Raw genomic sequence first — 21214 nt, 5'->3', positions numbered from 1 at the left:
ATTAACACACCCTCCAAACTCAAGCTCAGGACTAAGGAGTGTGTATATGTACCTTCGTCGATGTCTGGTGGCAGTCCACCGACAAACACCTTCCTGGAGTAGCGCTCCATCCTCTCTCCGTTCTGACAGCGGGTGGGCGAGCTCAGGCCAGGGGTCAGCGACTGGTCACCGTGACCGTCGTCCAGGAAGCCGTCCTCGAAAGGAAACAGTGAAGAGCGACCTGCAACAGGAAGTAGAGACAACAAACAGAAGAAAAGGAGAAAAGGAGGAATCACACAGGAAAGGAGATGAAAGAGAGAGAAAGCCAGAGGCGAGAAACTGATTAGTGGACAAAAAAAAGGACAAAGACCTAAAGACACTTAATTTCTACACCAATTAATTTAAACTCACTGAAAATTATAATGCTAATTTAATATAATATACTACCATTCAAAAGTTTGGGGTGACTACAATTAAAAAAAATAAAAAATTAAGTAAAAAAAACTGTTTAACATTGATAATAATAAGAAATGTTTCTTGAGCAGCAAATCAGCATTAGAATGATTCTGAAAGATCATGAAGACTGGAGGAATGATGCGGAAAATTCAGCGCTGCATCACAGAAATAAATTACATTTTAAAATACATTCACATAGAAAACAACCGTTTTAAACTGGAACATTATTTCACAATTTCACTGATTGTACTGTATTTTTGATCAAATAAACGCAGCCTTGGCAACCATAAGAGACTTAAAAAAATCCAGCAAACCCCAAACTTCTGAATGGTAGTATATACATATATTATTATGACATTTATTTCAATAATGGCATAAATAACCATACATTTTGGTTAAAAATTGTTAATTAATTAAATAGTACATGAAACTGGAAAACAATGAAGCTTTCATAAAATTATACATTTAAACACCATAAACATAACAATCTCAAATAATTGCAAAAGACGATTAATTTCTTTATTTTCTTACTCGTATTTGTGAAGCGTTAACCTGAAGACATGTTAAAAAACAGATGCGATTGATAAAGTCAAAGCGTCATAAAACAATGCTGCAATGCAAAAAAAAAAAATTTAATTAATTAAATTAATAACAAATTAGTGCTGTGATTGGAAGACCTTTAGACATAAACACTGATATCCCTTTTCCATCGTTATTCCTAGTTTTGAGAACCTATTTAAACAGGCAAATTTATTTAATTTAGTTTCAAAATGCTGTCTTAATTGATCAGTTTTTAAAACATGTAACAAAAACAATGAACTCAACTTTATGATCGCAAATCAATTGATTTTAGACAGATGAGGAATGAGTCGAAAATAGATCCTGCCACATTTGGGACTTTCAGACAGCTTCGGTGACTGTAGTTTTAAGATGTTAGTGGTTCATGGTGGAAAAGGGTTATGAGAGGAATACTAGAAACAAACTAGAGCCAAAGCCAACATATGTGAGGTGCAAAACTGACACACCGAGTCTGAAATTTTCATACGTTAAAAAATAAATACGACCTCACGTTATGTCAATCACGTTTACACTGCCTCTGAAACTTTCGTCTGTCATAAAACATTCGGATCTGGTTCAATTTTCTGCGTTTTCGCATCTGTAACAAGCATTTTGATAGGAAAAGATGACGAATATGAAAAAAACGCATATGAACATTTTGGACTCCGTGTGCAAGGACCTTAAAGGGGTCATATGATGCGATTTCAAGCTTTCAAGCTGTTTGTGCATAGATCAGATCCCTGAAGTTGCAAAGACTAAAGTCTCAAACCTAAAGAGATATTCTTTATCAAAGTTAAGACTCTGCCACACCCCCCTAACACGGCTCGTTCAAACACGCCCCCACATGTCTACGTCACGATGTGGAAATATTTGCGTAATCCCGCCCAACTGTTCACGCAAAGAAAGAAGGCATGGTTTCAGTAACTGCATTAGTGTTGATCCAGCCATGTCAGGGAGACTCTGTGTGTTTCTATGCGAAAGCAAAAGCACTTTATTTATGTATTTGCTATTGACTGTTCAAATGCGGAGTTTTGTGCATATGTGTGTGTGTGAGAGAGTCATTTGTGTGTGTGTGTGTGTGTGTGTGTGTGTGTGGGAGAAATGGTCACACAATCGCGCTTGTGTGCAAACACATACGAGCTTCATCACTGTGTCTGTCAGCCGACTCTGTTCCCCTCTCGGGCTTGAACTGATGGTAAAACTAAGGACATTATTTACTGTCTTTCTTTACTATAATTTTTAAAGATGAAGCTTGCGATTATGGAAAGGGGCGTTACATTTCCGACACGGCTTGTGGTGTTCGGCCAATCACAATGCACTGGGTCAGCTGGCCAATCAGAGCAGACTGTGCTTGTCGGAAGGAGGGACTTGTTTGAGAGAGACGGGGCATAGAGGAACTACAATAATGTACAGTATATGAAAAATAATGTTTTTTAAACAATAAAATGTCAACATATTCTGTTACACCAAATACACAAAATAACGATCTTTAAAAAAGCATCATATGACCCCTTTAAGTCCAACACTTGAAATGAGAGTTGCAGCAAGCCCATATGATTCACTTCAAACTGATTTTGTCAATTTTCTAAATAATATTCTGTTGATCATTTTCTTAGGAAACCAATAGCTAAACTATACCTTTGTATGTATGCAATAACATAAAAGGAAGCAATATTTCAATTAGCAGAGAACAATGGCAAAATCAACATGAATTAATGCAATCACTGCACAAAGGAAGCATATTATGACCCCCAGTGACCCTCACAGACAATGAAGAATTCAGCCCGAGCAAAAGCCCCATCATTTCTGCGAGCACAAACATAAAAAAAGGCGACAGGTTACCTCTTCTGCGACCATAGCTCCTGGCTGCTCGAGAGCAGAGAGACGGGTGAAGAGAGAGAAAGATGGACAGAGAGGGACATGAACGAGGGGACAGACAGACAGAAGAGGAAGAGAGACAGACAGGGTTTTTTTCAAGCTTGTTTTCACTTGTCGCTGCATTAAAAAACACTTCAGTGCAAAACGTGTATGCATTGCATTTTGGGTGATGCCACAAGAGATTTTTTCATGAGTCTTCTCATTCATGTGAACACAACATAACCTTCCTGTTTGAGCTATAATTAGTTAAACTGACACGTTAGCTAACTAATGGAATAACAAATCCCCAATAAATCCAAATGACAGAGACCGTGAGGAAATTTCATGTGTACTGGATTTTTTTTTTGTCAATTCTTATTTTTTGTTAAAAGTATTGTATAAATTAATTTATAATGCTACCACCAAATAAATAAATAAAATTGAAAATGCATTATATTTTTATTTGTATACATGTAAAATTACTGTTTTCTATTTTTCATATATTTCAAAATGTATTTTATTCCTACGATTGAAAAGTTGAATTTTCAGCAGCCATTACTTCAGTGAAAATGATCAATGTTGAAAACAGTTATGCCGTTTAATAATTTTGTGGAAACTGTCCTTCTTTAAAGAATTCTTTGACGAATTAACTTTTTTTAAACTTTTGATTGATTTAATGCATCTTTGCAGAATTATTTTAATTTGTTTAAAAAATGTATTTCCTTTTATTCCCCAAAAATGTAACCTCATTATTTAACAATATCCTGAAGTAGTCGGTTCTAAAAGAAAGCCATAGAGAACGGCTCCGAATGCATGACATTTTCAGAGTTGGAGCTATTGTTCTCATTCTGCGGCGTTTCACTTTTTTGGGTTTTCATTAAAACTGTTGCCACTGCGTACATAGAGACGTCTAAACGGCGTTGTCAGGGGGTCTCATACTCCTAGCAACAATGAAAGGAGAAAGCTACTGTGTCTGGAGTGAGTCACCACACACTCTGAGAGACGAATGGGGTATTTGTTCCTCACTGGGATTTGAGAGGTGACTGTAGGGCAGCAAGAAAAAGGAACGTTACAGTGATACAGCAGTTTCTCGTTCTGTTAAAGAATAACCACTGTCACATTTAAGAGTGAGAAACCGCAACTGGTGGAAGTCCCTTGGGCTGATTCTTAATACAAGTCACAGCATATCACACACACAACCTTGGCACACTGGGATACAGAGCAAGAACACGGAGTGTGACAAACTCGGTCCTCTAAACATGGTGTGAAATGAACACCCGCCAGGCATTTTTTGTGCAGTTTTGCTTTATAGATGTGTGGACCCAGACCATCAGGGGTTATAGTGAAAAAATCTACTTGTATACATATATATATACACACACACACACACACACATACATAATAAGACTTCAGATAAAAATGTGGCTGGTCAAACTGGGCAGTGGCTAGTGGGCAAAAGTAGTTAAATAATCTAAATCACTAAAAGATTACAATTTAAAGACTTCTTATCAAACTTCAGTCTGTGCAACTTTGAACTTTAAAGGCGAGTTCATACAAACAGACATGGAAACTATTCTCCCAGTTAAATTGTCCAAATTAGAGGTTTTAAGAGTGGTCACGGGCCCTGCCGGCTCCTTCCTGTGCTGCTTCCACCAAACGGCATCCATAAACCACACGAATGACACGCCAGACCTCAAACATCCCACTCGAAGCTTTTCAGCGGTACCTACAGCAGATACACAGATACCTACTACAAACATCAGGCTAATGAGCACGATTAGATCAAGTCGTCACTGTGACCCTGGCAAAAACACTCCTGGCGTTTCCTCCCTTTCGTGTTTGTTCCTCTGGCCGTACGCCACTGGCTGAGGAGGACCGTGTGTATATAAGCTTTCGGGGCTGCTAATCATAGCAGGGGAGATGCTTATGTGTGCGGTTTGGTGGCACCACAGAAGGAAACAAAGGGTCAGCACATTGCACTGGGGCCTACAAGAAACTAATGAAAGACTGAAATGGGTTTTGCATTGGTTGATTGGCTGATATGGGAAATTATAAGAGAAATATAACGTCTATATTAATACAACACAATTTAATTACAGCAGAAGAGATCTAAATAAAATTGCTCAATTAAATGCATCGGTAGATTTTGAAACAGACACAAGGGGGAGACACAAAGTGGTACTGTGCAAGTAAGCATATACACTACCATTCAAAAGTTTGGGATCAATAAATCATGTTTTATTCAGCAAGGATGCATCAAGTAGTTCAAAACTGATTTCTAATGCTATAAAAGACTTCTATTTCAAATAAATGTATCACGGTTTCTTCAAAGATATTAAGCAGCACAACTGTTTTCAGCATTGATAATATATAATAATATCATACATCATATCTATATCTCTATATATCTATATCTATAAACCCAAAATTTTTAATTGTAGTGTATATTGAATAGTTTGTCTCAGCAGATATATGAAATATGAGGGGATATACAACAACATGTTTGCTGCCTTAGAAATCCAACACTGTGTTCATCTGAAATGAAATGCATGTGTTCATTAGCATTAATAAGATACTGTAACAGAGAGATACTCACAGTTCAGTGGTAATATATGTTCCGCTACTGGGTGGTGAAAGTTGAGACCCATTCGACCTACAAAGAAATGAGAAAAACAAGCCATGAGAGTTATGACACCATTGAGACATCTGATCTGACATACTGCGAACCAGTTTATTACCCTTCTTTTATGCAATATTAGAGTTTAATTCACTAAACTGACATGAACATCAGATGTAAGGCTTGAAACACCAATATTTTTAACCAATTCACCTGGAAGACTATTCATTTTAAATTCCTATCTCTGCTTTTTGTGAGCGTTTAGTAGTGCAGATGAATTTTAGCATACCGATTGCTTTAAAGCTAACAAACCTACTGTTATAGACAAAAATCCAAAGTGTATTTGCACTGTATTATGAATTGTGCTTTAGCTCATTTCAAAATGTTAATATAGTGTGCTTAAAGTTAAATTATAACCCAAGCTCACTAATGAAACACTTGCATTTTCATTTTAAAAACACCTATTTATGAATTGTTTCAAACTCAATTGTCATAGCGAACATCTAGGCACCTCACAAGTAAACACACGAGTTCTCTGTAACTACATGCAGAGTTAATTTGCATGGCTGTAAAACAGCTGTTGATTTATTTTCAGAGTCAGAGCTGTAATGTGCCTGCATTAGCAGTTTTGGTTACAAATGACAGCAAAGCTCCCATGGGCGTCCAGAGAACGCTGTAAGCAAGCCTCGACGGGCTCTTACGCAAATTCTGAACCGTTGCAAGTCACATTTGCAAAGTTCTTCCCCACAGCGCACCAAGAATACTAGCGATGCTCTGCCCTTCAGTGGTTCAACCAATGCCAAATAACGGCAAGCGATAAGAAATTGCGCAATGTGGTGTGGTTTCAACAGGTATTTGGGTAAGTGAGATTGGAAATTGTACAGGGCATATGTTTCCCAGCTTGCATGTGTTGTTCGGACTAGTGTGCTGTGCTATATATAGTGTCTCTGGTGAGAACCAGCAGCTGTGCAGAGAGCACATCCTTCATATTTGGACTATTTTCTCAATAATTCAAATCAAAGCAGCTCAACCGGAAGCACATGTGCCCATGATAGCCAAAGCACACTAATAAAAAGGTTTAAAGTTGATTCTAAATGAACGGCGCATCACGATTTGATCATAAAGCATCTTTGAACACCCCGTGATTCATCTCATCAACAGCGCAATGCCCTTTAAAGAAAGCCTACGCTTCAAATACATAATCATTTGAATTAAATGTCACTGCTGAGTCATTCTGAACAAACAATACTCACATACAATAAACATAAAACTGTTATTTGTCAGTATCTTTCTCTTGTTTTCTAGACTATATAACTATAGTTCTAAAAACAAGATTTTATGTGCATTAACTAATGCATTGGGCAGAGACGTTTACCCAAAGCGACTTGAGGTATGGTCACATTTGGGAAAATTTTGTGGGGCAAAAAATGTCAACTGTCTATTGCCAATTAGTGATGTATGAAGCACAGCACAAACAGAACTCATTTCTAGACTGAGCAGCGAGTTTGCTTGACCAAACTGAACCCATTACGAAATCTGAAATATTTCGTCCTGTATTGAAACGTCTGAATCTCACCTGTGAAATTTTAGTAAAGTAAAATGTGCATTCAACATATACATTTGTATATGTATTTTATGCATTGCTACAAGAAGTTGAATTTACCTGAAGATTAGTTTTTCAGAAATCACCTTGAATTTAAGTGCATGTTGTGTTTACATTCATTTAGGCATAAAACTAAATTTAGTCACTAAATTTGGTCTTGTATCTAATTTTGTTTTAAGATATTTGGACTTTTGCTGGAACACAAAACACTTGGTACTAAAAGAAATGAACAAATACTTCCTTTTCCACATACATTTGGTTAAAACATTCACCGTGAGAGAATTTGCATGAGCTAATTTGAGGTCAAGCAGATAATGGGAGACACTTATTGATATGTAAACTATAAATAAATGAGTATGGTTATAAACAAAGCCTAAACCTTATTGTAATTCAATATTTTTGCACTTTCTGGTGAGTATTAAAGTGATGCATGTAAATATTTTAGAGTGGCTGTAATTCTGAGGCTGGTTTTACTTGCTTCAGACTTCAAGATAGCTGGAAGAGTTGGTGTTGAATAAGGTTGTTAACTGACTGCAGCTGTGTTTCTTCTGACCCAACAGTGACATAATGGACAGACTGAGTATCTCTGCCGGTTTGAACATTACCACCTTAAAATGATAGCTTAAACATGTTCCAAGATGGTTTACGGGGTTCACCAGATGAACTACCAAGTATAAAACCAGGCCACAACTGCTTCAAGTGGTCAAGCTGGTTTTGAGAGCTTTGTAGCTGTTTACTGCAAGGTGGTCTACAAGCCCAGCCAGGTAATAGCAGTCTAGCTAGTCAATCACCTAAAAACTAGCTAATGACCAACTTGGACCTGTTAGAAACCGGTTACCATGCTCCCATCTGGATTTGCCAGCATTCTCATGCAAGACACACCTACTTTTAATGGAAACCTACAGCTCACATTCAATTTAATATCAGTAATATTTTGACAGGGAAGAGACACCTCAAAGATAAAGCCAAACATGGTTATGAAAATCATGCATTTCCCTTTCCCCTCTCGCTGTTTGATCAGGCCTGAACTCTGGAAGCAAATGTCAGCGTCTTTCCTTCTGCATGAAAGAGGGCGACTTTCTAGTCTTGTTATGACAGATACACATAAGCCAACTTTTCCCCTGACACACCATCTTAAAATAAAGGTTAGAATACAACATCTAAGGACTTGGAGCTTTAACAACAGGGCACAATTACCAATGGCATAAAGATTGCGTCTCAAACCCTGTAGAATATATATCAAACACTTAAACCTAATAAGAAAAATATTCAATCTGACCATGGTTTTAGACTAAATGATGCAAGGCATCATGAAATGTTAAATTTGGTTAATTTGATTACATAATTGTATGTTCTATGCAATTGTTTTGATAGAGACCATATACATTGAGTTTCAACATTAAAGACACACCTCTTTAAATACAATAATCTGCTGTTTGCAAAGTGACCTACATTTGATTTTTGACCATTTGAAAATTTGCACATGGAGCTGCATTGTCCTCCGTATCCCTGGTATTGAACTATATTGGATTTGAATTAGGACTCTAATGGACAACATTATTAAATCCTGACAATTTCAGAGTCTCATGAAATTGGCTTTAGGAGCCATCAGTACAAGCTTTTGCTGTGGAAAATCAGACTGAGATAATGTCCATAATGTCCTTGAAATTGTGCAACACTCACATCAACATTCACACACCTTGAGCTTCACACGGCCACCCTAACAGGGCAGCTTTAAGGAAAGACAAACCATTTTAAACTATTAATAGAAAAGACCCTACAGTGAAATGTGGTGCACTGAGAACTGACAAACTGCTGAGATAACAGTTAAAGATAGTTCATCCAAAAATGAACATTCTGGCATCATTTACTCACTCGTATGATTTTTAACAATGTGTGGTGCTTTTGTTGTCCATACAATGAAAGTCAGAGGGGTTTAATATTATTTTGGTCACCTTTGACATTTATTGTCTGAACAGCTGAAGCATTCTTCAAAACGTCTTCTTTTTTGTTGTACGGAAGAAAGCAAGTCATATGGTTTTGGAATGACGGGAGAGTAAATGATTTCACTTTCAATTTTGGGTGAACTATCCCTTTAAATCTAGTCAATTAAATAGGTTGGTGACACTCTAAAATTAGGTTTCATTAGTTAACATGAATAATACTTCTACAGCATTTATTAATCTCAGTTACTGTTAATCTCAACATTTTTAAGTTATATCTGTTTGCTAATAAACAAATGAGACCTAGCTTCAGGTTATTTTTTAAACGCTTTTAAGGCATTTATTTTATTTGACTTTGAAAAGTTCAGTATAACTCTACAAATGCTGCTTAGTTTCCTTTCCTAAAAAAAATAATTTTATTAATTGCATTAAAATATAAAAAAAATGTTAACTGACAGCCCTGTTGAATACAAATTTATCAAAATGATCCAGTTACATCACTAAACAATACTACAATATTTAAGCAAACTGAAAAACCTTTAGAATGAAGGCTTATCTTTTATTGTCTGAACACACAATCTCAAATAAGAGTGACAGATTGAAAAATGAGACATTTTGTTTTACGCTCTTTGTACATATTATCCTGGGCCTTCGATACGGGACGAGTTGAACCGTGAACCCTGAGACACTTTCATCAATGTCAACATTCAAAGTCACACCAGCCTAGGCTTGACAAACATCTTGCATCATGATCTTAGCTACCGTCTCAACTTTGGCCTACAGGGTCAAACTGAGCTCTGACTGAACCCAGCGGACCTCAGAATCCCAGATTACAGGTCACCCGGTCAAGCGTTTCCTAGTTCTAACTGTAATGAGAGGAACCAGTTTGTGCAGATGTGAAGAAACAGTATCCTCAAATGTATTCCTCTCATCAGCTAGCTCAGTCTGATCATTATGGCTGAGTTATTGAGCATAATGAAATCAGACTGCCGAGCTGTGACTGTCACCACAGTATCAGTCAAGCTCTGGAAGATTTTTCAAAACCTATGACGTGTAGGAAACAACCGATTTGGTTCAAACCTTTGGTCACAGTTACACAAGACAGATCATGTGAGAGGGCCAAAAGAAATCTGTGCGCGTGTGCTTGCACAAAGGCATCTTTGTGATCGTGTGTGTGTGTGTTTGTGTCAATGTTGGGACCTCAGAAAGCGAGCGAGACTGTGCTCGGATGCAGATTACTCTGTTCTGCATTTCAAAACACAACTTTTCCTCCAAATTCAATCGGATTAATGTGGATTCAGAAATGTGAACAGGCTCAAAACACCTCAGAAGACCCTTTGAACCAAAGGACATCTGGAGAAAAACCAAGAAAATCATCCACTTCAGACAGAGAGCAAACTTAAATGGTTAGTTCAGCCAAAAATTCAAGTGCCGTCACACTTACCTGTATGACAAAAGAGGATATTTAAAGCTGCAGTCTGTAACTTTTTTTGGCTAAAAATGAGCCCAAATCAATATTCGAGCAAGTACATATCCAGCCAGTGTTCAAAATTATCGCCTTCCTTTAGCCCGATTCATAACGGTTAGCTTATAATAATGTTTTCTAATTTGGGTGGTACAGGTAGGTTTTCTCGAGCATGGCACTGCATCATTATGTCACGTCTGTAAACATAAAGAAGTTTTCCCGGCTACTAGGCTATGTGAGGATCCTGCAGGGGGGGGGGGGGGGGGGGGGGGGGGGGGGGGGGCTGTTTATAGGCTTTTCTCTCAGCAGCTGGAATAATTAAATGCATCATTTTGAAGGCGGATTGTAATCCAGAAAGTATTATGTGCTTATGAAACACATGTGAATGAAATTCCAGTTTTAAATGTGCTTCTGATTACAGAGAGCCTGGGATTACACAAGATTTGTATTTTGAAGAAAACCAGTTTGAAGGGAGCATAGTTTGCTTTTTGGGTTAAAATAATTTCTTAATATGAAATCCAAATTGTATGACAGTTAGATTAGACTGTACAGAAAATGAAATCTACATGCTAATACACACTATACTCACGCAATGCTGATGTTGTTAATTTGAGAATAAAGTATAACAATAATAATAACTTGCACGGTTTGATGTGATAGGAGCTAACCGATCTTTAGATTAAATCACCATTGGTAGCACGATTTATGGTAAAGTTTTTTTTCCTCAGTTGGTCAGAACAAATATGACTGACCTGTAGTTTACTTGTTCAGATGACAATATACGGTGAAAATTCTTATTTGGGTTATATATTCCAAGACGTAGACTAAAATGTGATTAAGAAGTACAGTAAATAATCACACAGAGGCAGTGACTGACTGCCACACATTCACCTGAAAACGTTAGATTCATCCACGCTGGAGCCATGCCAGAGAACAACCCCACGCAGGCCAGATAATTACGCAAGTAACTGCAATTCCAGGTTTTCAAACATAGATGGCGACAAAGAGGCAAAACTTACGGACTGCAGCTTTAAAAAAAAAAAAAAAAAGCCCTTTATTGTCCATACAGTGAAAGTCAATGAGGGCCAATGTTGTTTTTATTTTCAAAATTCCTTCATTTGTGATTTCCACAGAAGAAAGTCATTCAGGTTTGAAACAACATTAGGGGGAGGAAATGATGACAGAATTTTAATTTTTGGGCAAACTATTCAATTCCTTTAAAGGAGCCATACCATAATACCATGTTCTTTATGTATTCTAAATCAACTTACTTTTTGTGCCAAAATTAGTTTTTCATGACCATTTTTTTCCCTCTTCCTCCCCTTTAAAGAATTAAACAGGTCTTTTTTTTGCTGCTGTGCCTTTAAGACTCATTTTAAAACACCCTCACATGTGAAATGAGGCCATACAATCAATAGATAAACTAATAACAAGTCAAAATTTCATCACCCGTTTTATGTTCATGGTGTATACACTCACCTAAAGGATTATTAGGAACACCATACTAATACTGTGTTTGACCCCCTTTCGCCTTCACAACTGCCTTAATTCTACGTGGCATTGATTCAACAAGGTGCTGAAAGCATTCTTTAGAAATGTTGGCCCATATTGATAGGATAGCATCTTGCAGTTGATGGAGATTTGTGGGATGCACATCCAGGGCACGAAGCTCCCGTTCCACCACATCCCAAAGATGCTCTATTGGGTTGAGATCTGGTGACTGTGGGGGCCATTTTAGTACAGTGAACTCATTGTCATGTTCAAGAAACCAATTTGAAATGATTCGAGCTTTGTGACATGGTGCATTATCCTGCTGGAAGTAGCCATCAGAGGATGGGTACATGGTGGTCATAAAGGGATGGTCATGGTCAGAAACAATGCTCAGGTAGGCCGTGGCATTTAAACGATGCCCAATTGGCACTAAGGGGCCTAAAGTGTGCCAAGAAAACATCCCCCACACCATTACACCACCACCACCAGCCTGCACAGTGGTAACAAGGCATGATGGATCCATGTTCTCATTCTGTTTACGCCAAATTCTGACTCTACCATCTGAATATCTCAACAGAAATCGAGACTCATCAGACCAGGCAACATTTTTCCAGTCTTCAACCGTCCAATTTTGGTGAGCTCGTGCAAATTGTAGCCTCTTTTTCCTATTTGTAGTGGAGATGAGTGGTACCCGGTGGGGTCTTCTGCTGTTGTAGCCCATCCGCCTCAAGGTTGTGTGTGTTGTGGCTTCACAAATGCTTTGCTGCATACCTCGGTTGTAACGAGTTGTTATTTCAGTCAAAGTTGCTCTTCTATCAGCTTGAATCAGTCGGCCCATTCTCCTCTGACCTCTAGCATCAACAAGGCATTTTCGCCCACAGGACTGCCGCATACTGGATGTTTTTCCCTTTTCACACCATTCTTTGTAAACCCTAGAAATGGTTGTGCGTGAAAATCCCAGTAACTGAGCAGATTGTGAAATACTCAGACCGGCCCGTCTGGCACCAACAACCATGCCACGCTCAAAATTGCTTAAATCACCTTTCTTTCCCATTCTGACATTCAGTTTGGAGTTCAGGAGATTGTCTTGACCAGGACCACACCCCTAAATGCATTGAAGCAACTGCCATGTGATTGGTTGATTAGATAATTGCATTAATGAGAAATTGAACAAGTGTTCCTAATAATCCTTTAGGTGAGTGTATATTCTATGATAAGATTGCAGCAATTAGCAAATGACAACAATCCAAACAATTCCAAATGGACAAAATCAACTTCTGCCCTATATTCTTTTTCATTCAAGAAGCTGTTTCGCTTGAACATACATCATAACAGGGAAAAAAGATGATCACAATTTCCATTTCATTCCAGAAAAACAACAGACTGATTTGGAGTGACGAGTCTGTTTTACAGATCGTTGATCTGCTAATGACCTCTTGTAACCTTATGAACAACAACATAAATGTCATGACAAGCAGATGCCAAAACTGCAGAGACTCACCACATTTCCCAAACACACACACACACACACACGAGAAGCACAAGTACTATTAATGCAGATGTAAGATGGGAACAGGTTTCTTTGGAAATTTAAATGGAATCATTTGGAAAGGAGTTCCAAGAAAGATGGGTTTGATGCAAATATTTTGCCATCTTTTTTTCTGTTTATAGTCTACTTTACTGACATCTGCTCGAGGTGAGCAGTTTTGCCAGGTTGTCTGGTAGTCGGTCTGGATTTTCTGCTTTATTCCAGGGGTGCTCACTCAAGTATTCAGATCCTATAACTGCCAAATTCTACCTAAATCTATTCCCACAATGCAGCTCTTCACAGCTCTTCTCTCACCCAGATCTGGAAAAACAGCTCCGCACCTGAGACAGGGCCCCTGATGTGGCTCTCCATGCATCCAGCACATAAAAACAATTTCCCTCTCCTCCTGTTTTACACGCTTCCATTGTCTACAAGAGGAAAGCCATCTCTCATGAGACTCTAGTGTGATCTTAAAACATCGCATAAGAAAAATTTCCCACAAGAACTAAACTTTCCCTTCAGCAACTGGTCTGTACAGAATCGCTGAATCCTGAGAAATACTGACCAATATTATGGAAGAATAAATGTGAAAAACCTAAAATGCAAACAAATACATTTTACAATCATTTCTGTACAGTGTGGGGTTTATGAAAATAATCTCTTATGCTCACCAAGGCTTCATTTGTTTGATCAAAAATGCAGTAATATTAAGAAATATTATTATAATTTAAAATAACAATTTTCTGTTTGAATATATTTTAAAATTAAATTTATTCTCGTGATGCAAATCTGAATTTTCAGCATCTTTTCTCTAGTCCTGTGTCACATGATCCTTAAAAAAAAATACAAATCATTCTAATATGCTGATTTGCTGCTCAAGAAATTATTATCAAAGTTGAAATCAGTTGTGCTGCTAAATATTTTAGCATTTATTTGAAAAATAAATCATTGTAAATGTATTTACTGTCAGTTTGATCGGCTTAATGTGTCCAGGCTTTTGAACAGTAGTGTGTATTATATTATTTAAAATATTTAAGCAATATTTTGTAACAATTGTTAATAAATAACAATTACTAAAAGCACAAATTAAAATGTAGTGGCAGAAAAATACACCAAAACAAACAAATATCCATAATTTAAGTTTTGAGTATTTTGAGGTCAAAAGAAGCATGGATGTATAAATAGTCCTAACCTGCAAAATGATTCCTCCATATAATATCAGCGATAGTCACTGGTGGGCCAGCAGCAGGGTGATGTTTACCTTTGTCATGGTTTGTCCCAATCATGTCCATTAAGGAATTCTCCAAAGTTTGCAAGTTGAATGGGTCAAAGGGGCGATTCCTTTCCTGAAAGACAGAAGGACTGGGTCAAAGGTCAGAAGTTAAAGATGAGTCACTCCATCACCATTTCACCATTTCTTGCAAATTAGCATCAGCCCCGAGGTTAGGGCCAAGTTTAGACTCCAACAAACTAGATGCCAGAAATTGTTTTGAATGTCTTCTACATGTTTTCACTCTTCAGTAGCAATTTTATGAACATATTCAAGTGTTGAACAGCAAAATTCTACACCTCTGTAGCTTATTTTGACCAGGAACCACCCAAATAGACAATAAGAAACTACCTGACTGATATGTAAAGTGAACAACCACAGTTTTTGTTTGTTTATACATGTCATTTATGGGTGGCTAAATCTGAAATCAACTATACCACCAAAAAAAAACAGGCTGGTGTAAAACAACTCAATTCAAATCCAGTCCCTGACAGTGTTGTTACTGTCAACGAAAACTATTAAAAATCCTTTTTGCTAACTGAAATAAAGCTAAAATAAAATTACATTTAAATCTAATTTTAAGATAAAACGTTAAAAAATGTGAAAATGATAAATGTCGCTTTGGCCACTAATCACTGAAGTACTAAAATGACCGAAATGGAAATAAGGTTAATTAGAAATAGTAAAACATAAATAAAATTACAAAAGCACATCATAAAATTATGAAAACTTATCAAAATTAAAATGAAACCTGAAAATATAAAAGGCAAGTGAAAATATTAACAAATATATACAAATTAACATTGGTCCAGAAATGACCAGAAAAATTGTGATCAGAAATTCTGTCTCTTAAAAGGTGACTAAATACAGATATATATATATATATATATATATATATATATATATATATATATATATGCTTGAAATTAAGTGCCTCCAACAAAACTAAAGTGAAAAGTGAATTAATTCTTCCTTAAAGGTGCTCACTTTAGGTACTTTTTGTATTGTGTACTGTTTCCAGTTGTTGAGATGTATTGTTTCTTTTTATTTTTATAGTCTCTTATTGCTTCTAATATTTATTATCTTTTTATTATATTGTTTCTATGCTCTTCTACCCCATCTTTTCAAGAGAAAGAATTTCATTGTACTGAAGTACAGATGACAATGATCTTGAATCTTTATAAAAGCAACTATTTCCAGACAGAACGGATGAGTTTAGTCAGCTTTTGCCATTTTTTGGTCCGACTGAACAGGCTGTCAGTTTGTAGCAAATGTTTATATTCACAGTATATGAACACAGATAAATAAAAAACAACATTATCTATTTTTTGATCAGAAGCACTAAGAATTTCAAACTTGTGCTGTGCCGCATGACTACTGATCATCTCCACCTGAATGTTTCTCAAACATTCAAACACTAATCAGGTGAGATGACTGCATGCAATCAAACAAGTTAAAGACAATGAGCAAGCGAATAATGGGAGAGAGTGAGCCGGTGAAAGTGTGTGGATGACTACGGCAGTGGGCAGAGGCCAACCGAGGGAAGCACATTGTTTGCACATAGAGCCCTTTGTCACGCAACTGGCTGAGCATTCAAAAAGCGATATTTCCCCTCTCAGGTTCCAGATAAAAATCTGCTCACTTTGTGAAAATCATGGGCAATCAAAACGCTGAGCTCTTCACTTCAGTCACTATCAGACACGAGCCACACATATTTCAGCATTAAACAACACACACACGCCACATCTTGCCTGTTTGCATACCTTATATATTTTACCTACTAAACTAAAAACTACATATGTTCCTAAAAATGTGGTCTGTCAAATAGTTTATTGGTTATATATTTTTTGTTTGCTTTATTTACTTTGCATTAACTCCAATGGAAATGCCCTTGATTTGTTTTTAATGAGGGTATTGTATGGATTGCAGACGTTCACATAATGATAACAAAACTGATCTACAATATCAGGAAACTGACAGCATTGTGGGCAAAAGTGCATGACATCAGCCTTAAAATAACACTTTTCATGTGAAAAACATTAGTGGTCAGCTAATGTGTGTTTTTCGATGCCCGAGGTTGAGTGGAATTGTCATATTTGTGTTGCAATTTAATTAAGAACACCAAGGTGTACATCCAAACAAATAAATACACAAAATTGACTAAATTCACTACGATATTTGAAATAAAAAAATATGCATTTTTAAGAAGGTGAACCTCACGTGCTCAAAATCAAACCTGTCATAAACAAAACCTGCATTCTGAAAATAAATGCAAATAACATTTTTACTCCTTTAATTGCTGCTCATACTCAGTATTTTTGTTACAAACTTAAAATTAGAAAATTTTCAGTTCACTTAGTTTCATTAACATTAACAAAGTGTAATTTAAACAAACTCTTTATCTGCGAGCATGACTCATCCAAAAAAATTATAATTAGCATTATAATTTCAGCCAATTATGCAAAAAACATTCTATCAAATACAGCAGAATCCGATAATGCTTCCAATTTGCTTTGTTGAAACAAAAAGATCAATGTCCTCTATAAGTCATCATATAAGTCCACTGTGTCAATAGTATGCAATAATGTTTCTGCTCATGACAGTCAGAGCAGGCCCCGCCCCCTCACCCAACAAGCACCAATCAGATTCGAGTGCTGTTCCCTTTAAACGCCCCCAAAGAGCTGCAGGAGAGCCTCTGATGGGAATTTGAACCCTTCCACCTTAAAATAATCCAAAACAACTCTTCCTTACAGTCAGAGAAACAGAATAATAGGTATTTCAGTGAATTATAAGTATATATAAAGTTTTGAGTCTCATCTGTAGAAATTTGGGCACACAGTCATATCCTTCAATACATAAAAATAAAACAATAAAATTACACAAAAATACAATGTTTTATTTTGAATATATAATGTGGAACTGTTTTTGATGTATTATTATAATGTAACGTCTATAAATGACGTTTTATGATAAATTAAGTCTATAAATTGTTTTATGGGGAATATGATACAGTATGGATAAATACAAAGGTCTGTATTTTATGAACACTTTGATGCATTATTATCACTATATATTCACACATTTTTATAACAGTTATAGGCTATATAAAAAAATAAATATTTAAATAAAAATGTTATTCCTAATTCTATTTTTCTGACTTTTATGTATAACCAATGTATTATATACTGAGGAATCTCACCTGAAATGGCAGCATGTTGTTGCTGTTGTCGGTTCTGAAGGGCTCCGGAGGCTCTGAGATCATCCAGGGTTTCTGCAGGGCTCCTGGTCTCTGGTATTTCGGGGGCGCGATGACATTACTCGGGAAGGGCTTCTTCGTCGGGGAGATGGGGTTGAGCTGAGACGGGACGCCGAGCCCGAGCGCTCTCCGCGGGTCTCTGCCGCTCCAGGGGTTCGCCGCGGAGCTCCACACCGCGTTCTGGTGGTTATTCCAGGCGGACGAAGAAGCGGACGACGCGGACACTTTATTGATGAGCGTCTGGTGGCTGTAGGGGTTCCTCTGGTTCACACTCAGCGGAGACCTTCTCATCTGCGGGGAAAAATTACCTCCGAACACCGGGTTGACGTGATGGGGAAAGTTTTGAAAAAGCATCGTGCCGTTTACCGACGGAATCCCTTGGAAAAAGCCTTCGTCTACGGCGTTGGTGGACCAAGTGCTGCCGAACGACGGCGAGAGGGATGAATCCTGAGGGAAACCCAAACCTGGTAACACCGGAGACTCCATGGCGACCCGCTCGTTGTGACCGACGTGGTTCTGCTCGTCCAGGACCGGAGGCTCGGAGGGGGTCGGGGTGGATGGAGGCTCTGTATTTGACGGCTCTTGGTGCTGGTGAGGCTGAGCTTTGCTTTTGTCCATCAGTAAATCATCCTGCATGTTTTGAGCTGAAACACAGATGATCAGTTGTTATTGATCACAGCGACCGGGCTGGGGTTTTTATTATTAATGAGCCCCTGATCAGCCATGAAGCTATCAGGATCTGTCTGTACTCAGGTTTTGCCCCCCTCGCAACACGAATAAAGCAGAGAAAAGCTCGGAGGTCACCGATATTCACCAATTTTCGCCACGTCTCGTTTTTCTCTCACCGGAACTCCAGACAGAAATGAGAAACTGATTCTTGTTCCTGTTTTTTTCCCCCTCATAAGCCCCGCCCCTCAATTTGCATACGTCAATAAATACAGCTGCGTCCTTCAGCAAGGTTAAAAGAGACGAGGAAAAGAGGTTTGCAGAGTTAACTTTTAAGCGTGCACAGTCATTTGTTTGCAGTCATCTTTTGACAGCTACTTAGCCAAATACAAATGTGCAAAAGTTTCTCTGCAGTTTGCATGCTGCTGATATTTCATGTGACTTCATAATGTGCAATAACTTCTGTGCGTCGGTATTGTGTCAAACGATAGTTTGTTGTGTAGGCTATTTATGATGTCTACATGTTTATTCTTACAAATTTATCAATTTATTGTAATATATGTTATGCAAATTATTGTGCATCTTATCTATTTTTGTGTATTCATACAATCAGTAAAGTACATGTATAGCTAGTAAGAAAAAACATGTACAGTGAAGTTTGTAAAGTATATGTTCACACATTTTGACTTGGATGGTGTGCAACAGACCATGGCACAGCTCAGCAACTAGGTTATATTTGCTGCAGGATCTTAGGTTACACCCAGCAATGCTGCACAAAACATCTACGCAACAGAAATCCCTACGATGCCAAATATATTCCCGTGAAAAACAGGCGAATGCGACAGTTTCAGCGAGCTTGATGCATTTATGAACTCAACCTTTAATCAAATTTTAATCAGGATAGACGGAGAGCGTTTCTGCCAAATATTCCGTCCATTAATCCTCGTTTTGCTGCATATTCAAGGTCATTAAAGAAATAATCACTTCAGAGCACGCGTTGATCATCTAAAAGACAGTAAATAATATTGCTTTACACCGGCACAACACATGCATGTATATTATAATGCACTTATAAAATGCACCGGGTTATTGGAAAGAGAAATAAATCAAATCCAACACTTTAATCCGCCGCACACAACTCAGAATAGCTATTATTAAACACACATAACATGCATCTGATGGGTTGACTTGTGTCCCCTTGCTTTCTTTTTCCCCCGCTGTACATGAATCAGATTTTACCTTATCGTTCACCTTTTGGGATTCAGTAAATAAGGCTATTTCTGTTTGTCTCGCCTGGGTTTTAATATGACAGATGAGCTGCTCTTCTGCAGTCGCCTCAACAGCTGATAGACTGCGGCGCATGGCTGATGCACTGAGGGATTGTGGGAATTGTAGTTTTTCAGTCAATACAGCCATCAAACGCACTGTATGACATGTTGTGAAGCTTATAATCTAACATGCAAATCACAGTTTAACCCTTTAGGATACAGGCCCAATATATTATGGTCCAGATGCTTTGGCCTTTAAATTGGCTACTAAATATTAAAGACACAATTTTTAAAGAAAATATGATTTTATTCAGCAAAGCACCCTTATTATGATAGAAGAAATACTACCTGACATAACAGAAGTTTGATATGCAATAATACAATATGATATGGGAGGTGCGCAGTGATATGATGAACAGGTTTTGTATCATATTTGTTGATATATTGTGGATTTTAACATGCTGGAACGCTGCACTGAACAACAAGAAGCCAGGACAAGACCTATTCATTTTATAAGCAAGGTTTAGTCGCAGTGTTTAAATGCACAACAAAATTACCTTTAATTGATTCAAGAATACAGTTTTAAGCATTCATATTACTTAGGCGTAGGCTATTATATCAAATATCAAGATAATAGCAAAATAAATATGCAAATCTGCTACATAACTCCATATTCACTGCTCCTGTCATGGAAATTAATTTATGAAATAACTTAAATTATATATCTAAGATATCTATTAATTGACTAATACTAATAAATAAGTTAATATGAAATACAGAGAATATTATAAAATGCAAAAAGTGATTGAAATTGACCAATGTGGGTGAAATTTTTCCTATAGAAGAATAGTAGAGTTAATTTTACAGAAAATAGCAGATGTTTGTCACTTCATGTCTCTCATGTAGCAATGAACTCAATAAAAGACAAATTAACAAAAAGAAAGGATCAAAATCATAACACATCAGCAATGCACAAACACCATATAATTACCTCACCATATGCCATATGACAAGGCAAATGAATGAAGCCCTCACTCATGTTATTATTATATCCTGGATGCTCTGCCATGTTAAATAAATATGCATTGTAATCATTTATAAATTGCACTGAAATATGTTGACTCTCCTTACCACAGTATGAGGTATTCTGAAGCCAGATATGTATCTTCATGTTGCTCTAGCAGGCGTAGTCCCTCTCGCTCTACGCTGCCTGCCTCTTCGAGAACATAAATTTTTATATTTTTGGCTACATGACAC

At 37.3% G+C, this 21214-nt stretch overlaps 2 protein-coding genes across 6 annotated transcripts in view; both read right to left on the bottom strand.

The window, feature by feature from the left end:
• cpeb3 (cytoplasmic polyadenylation element binding protein 3) overlaps positions 1-21185 on the bottom strand; it is a 30879-nt gene extending 9694 nt beyond the window's left edge. The window contains exons 1-6 of one of the 5 annotated variants that reach the window (XM_079440887.1): positions 21089-21185; positions 17967-18667; positions 14759-14843; positions 5447-5503; positions 2836-2859; positions 53-220 (exon numbers count right to left, since the gene is read on the bottom strand). In XM_079440887.1, the coding sequence (XP_079297013.1) occupies positions 53-220; positions 2836-2859; positions 5447-5503; positions 14759-14843; positions 17967-18667; positions 21089-21128 (1075 nt within the window). In that variant the 5' untranslated portion in view covers positions 21129-21185. Of the gene's footprint in view, positions 1-52; positions 221-2835; positions 2860-5446; positions 5504-14758; positions 14844-17966; positions 18878-19928; positions 20043-21088 lie in introns of those variants that run through there. The other 4 variants (XM_079440889.1, XM_079440888.1, XM_079440891.1 and 1 more) reach the window with 4 other exon arrangements.
• The window catches only part of LOC306883822 (uncharacterized protein), a gene marked incomplete at its 3' end in the record, with an annotated part of 468688 nt that overhangs the window by 155521 nt on the left and 291953 nt on the right, over positions 1-21214 (bottom strand). The gene's annotated exons all lie outside the window — the stretch shown is intronic.

The sequence above is a fragment of the Barbus barbus genome (genome assembly GCF_936440315.1).
Source record: "Barbus barbus genome assembly, chromosome: 18".
Lineage (NCBI taxonomy): Eukaryota > Metazoa > Chordata > Actinopteri > Cypriniformes > Cyprinidae > Barbus > Barbus barbus.
Note: the sequence above shows the minus strand (reverse complement) of the source record. Positions and strands in the feature narration are given on the sequence as shown.